This window comes from Protobothrops mucrosquamatus, unplaced genomic scaffold (assembly GCF_001527695.2).
Source record: "Protobothrops mucrosquamatus isolate PMUCROS unplaced genomic scaffold, P.Mucros_1.0 scaffold_135, whole genome shotgun sequence".
In the NCBI taxonomy this organism is placed as follows: Eukaryota; Metazoa; Chordata; class Lepidosauria; order Squamata; family Viperidae; genus Protobothrops; species Protobothrops mucrosquamatus.
In genome coordinates this window covers 1,008,809-1,011,441 of record NW_015386211.1, presented here as the reverse complement: position 1 = coordinate 1,011,441, position 2,633 = coordinate 1,008,809, and the positions used below count along the sequence as shown (strand labels likewise).

General features: G+C 40.3%; 1 protein-coding gene across 1 annotated transcript in view; it reads left to right on the top strand.

Annotated features, from left to right (window-relative positions):
* FRMD1 (FERM domain containing 1) overlaps window positions 1-2,633 on the top strand; it is a 31,569-nt gene that overhangs the window by 25,716 nt on the left and 3,220 nt on the right. The window contains exons 9-10 of the mRNA XM_015818421.1: window positions 665-839; window positions 2,253-2,588. Coding sequence (XP_015673907.1) covers window positions 665-839; window positions 2,253-2,588 — 511 coding nt within the window. The remainder of the gene's footprint in view (window positions 1-664; window positions 840-2,252; window positions 2,589-2,633) is intronic.

The window sequence follows — 2,633 nt, the reverse complement described above, 5'->3', positions numbered from 1 at the left end:
AGGCAAAGACAACCAGTCAAAAAGAATCCAATCATGATTTCCTTAGAATGGCGCATTTCCTTTAAGCTTATCACAGGAGACTGGTCGCCTTCTGATGAGCCTTCTAGCTTCTACATTGGCATATGCAACTGCCAGATCCCTCCAGGTGCACTAGGTGCACATAGGCTGCAAGAAGCCCGATTGTCTGCCTCTGACCACACAGAGTATGGAGTATGGAGCCTCGGAGAGAAACTGTTTAAAGGCATCCATGCCTGTGTGTAAACTGCAGATACATTCTTTGCACTTGGAAAAGGCTTGAATTGAGCAAAAAAATTCCCAGAAAAAGAGTACAAAGATACAATCTCAACCTGTCAAAGTTTCTTTACCTGCTGGTGTGCCAGGATGCTGCTTTTATAACTGAGAGTAGTTTGGATCTTAAAAGATCTTGACATCTGAAGAAGCCAACCATTGAAGATATTGAGACCGGAATGATAAGCTTACTGATAGGAAGCGGTCATAATTCAACAGGAAAAGTTATATTTGAATATCCATAGAGAAATTTATTCATTAAAGCCCCTTTTTTCGTGCACAGTTTTTATGACTCGTTCCAATGTCTTTCAAAGACTTACATTTTTCCTTCCCTTTCCTCTCTTGTCTTCCTTTTTTCTTTTTCTTTTTAATTTAGGGGAAAAAATTTGTGATTCAGCCAGATGGTTTGCCTTCTGCCCGTAAGTTGGTTTACTATACAGGCTGCCCCTTCCGATCTCGGCATTTGCTACAACTGCTCAGCAACAGTCACCGGTTGTTTCTTAATATCCAGCCCATACTCAAACAGATCCAGATGCTGGAAGATGCAGAAGGTATGTGAAAAATGATGCTGCCCATAAAGATTTTTTTTTAAAAATGAAAGCCATGATTAAGTTGGTTGGTGGGTGGGTGTGGTGGGTGGGTGGGTTGAATATGTAAATATTTATTTGGTAAACCAAATAACAATTTGAGCCAGTTGAGACAAGCGGGAGCAATATCAATGAGTGACAATGTTGGGCATCTGCCAAAGTTTGTATTCTATCAATAGACTATCAACCAAGCCCCTAACCACTGCTAATCATTATTACCTTTTCTGGTTTGCTTGTCTTTGGAGCCAAAGAAGGCAGATGGTGAGATGAAAGAAGAGAAAGTTTTCTGACCCACTTTGGCATTTTATTATTTATTTATTTATTTTATTTAACTGAGCTAATGGGCCCCTCCAATTATTACAAACTCTGAGCAACTGACATACCCAGCATCCATAAAACAAATGACAACAGTGAATAATTACCCCCAATAAAACAGAATTTCCATCTCTAGACTGAGGCACTTAATTCTACATTACACAAATATCCTGCTGTAAGAAGGGACAGCCTCAGTTTCATAGGGGAAGGTGTACAGGTCTGCCTCCATTGTTCCTATGGATGGGACCCAATGAGATCCTATTCTTCCTGATCTTATAGGATAGGCAGATCCAGTTGGAAGTAGGTGGTCTCAAAAGAGGTGTGTGCTTCAGCTTAGAGCCATAATACATTCAGTGGACATTAAACAACTGCAAAATAAGCATAAAACTAGCACAAAAATTCACCTCTTACATTCAGAATAAATGTTGCATGTTGGTAGGGATGCATTCATACTGTTTCCAATTTATTTTTTCTCTGTAAGGGTATCCATTTTTTTTTTATTAATTTGAACACATGGAATAATTCCTATGCAAAAGAAGTATGGTTAAATGAAGAGCAAGGAAAAGTGCTATGTGGAACAATGCTGGAACAGAAGCAAATCATAAATGCTATATATGATAACTGTGTGGGATATTGTCTTTTTAAAAAAATAAATTAGTTCTTGGCTGCTAGGTTTTATTTCTCCTTTTCCTATAACATTTTTTGGTATCCATGGTGCACCATGGTGGCGCAGTGGTTAGAATGCAGTACTGCAGGCTATTTCTGTTGACTGCTGGCTGCCCTCAGTTCGACAGTTCAAGTCTTACGGCTCAAGGTTGACTCAGCCTTCCATCCTTCTGAGGTTGGTAAAACGAGGACCCAGATTGCTGGGGGCAATACGCTGACTCTGTAAAACCACTTAGGGCTATAAAGCACTGTGAAGCAGTATATAAGTCTAAGTGTTATTGCTATCACGTGGCTATAATTTTTTATATTAATTTAACTTTAATTATTATGTAAAATTCAGTTTATTTGTTTCTTTTTCACACTTTTCTTTGTCCCCCACCCCCTCCACTCTTCCAGAGAAAAAGAGGTATCGAGAATCCTACATCAGTGATACTTTAGAGATAGATTTCGATCCATCAGATAAGCATTCACACGACAGTGGAAGCAGCAGAGGAAGTGAGAGTAACAACCGACTGTCTCGACAGTCCACTGACAGCCATGGCAGTTCACACACCTCTGGCATTGAGGCCGACTCGAGGCAACACCTATCCATGGAGATGTCTGTGGACGAACCCTTTGGGCTGGATCCAGTTCATCAGAAGGAGCAGTCCTGCAGTTCCAACCTCAGTTATAGTAGCTCTGGAATTGATAGCGGCAGCAAAGAGAAAGCCGAAAATGACTTGCACGATGATGGTAAGTTGTGAAAGGACAGAATCACTAGTAGCAATTTTGTCTCCA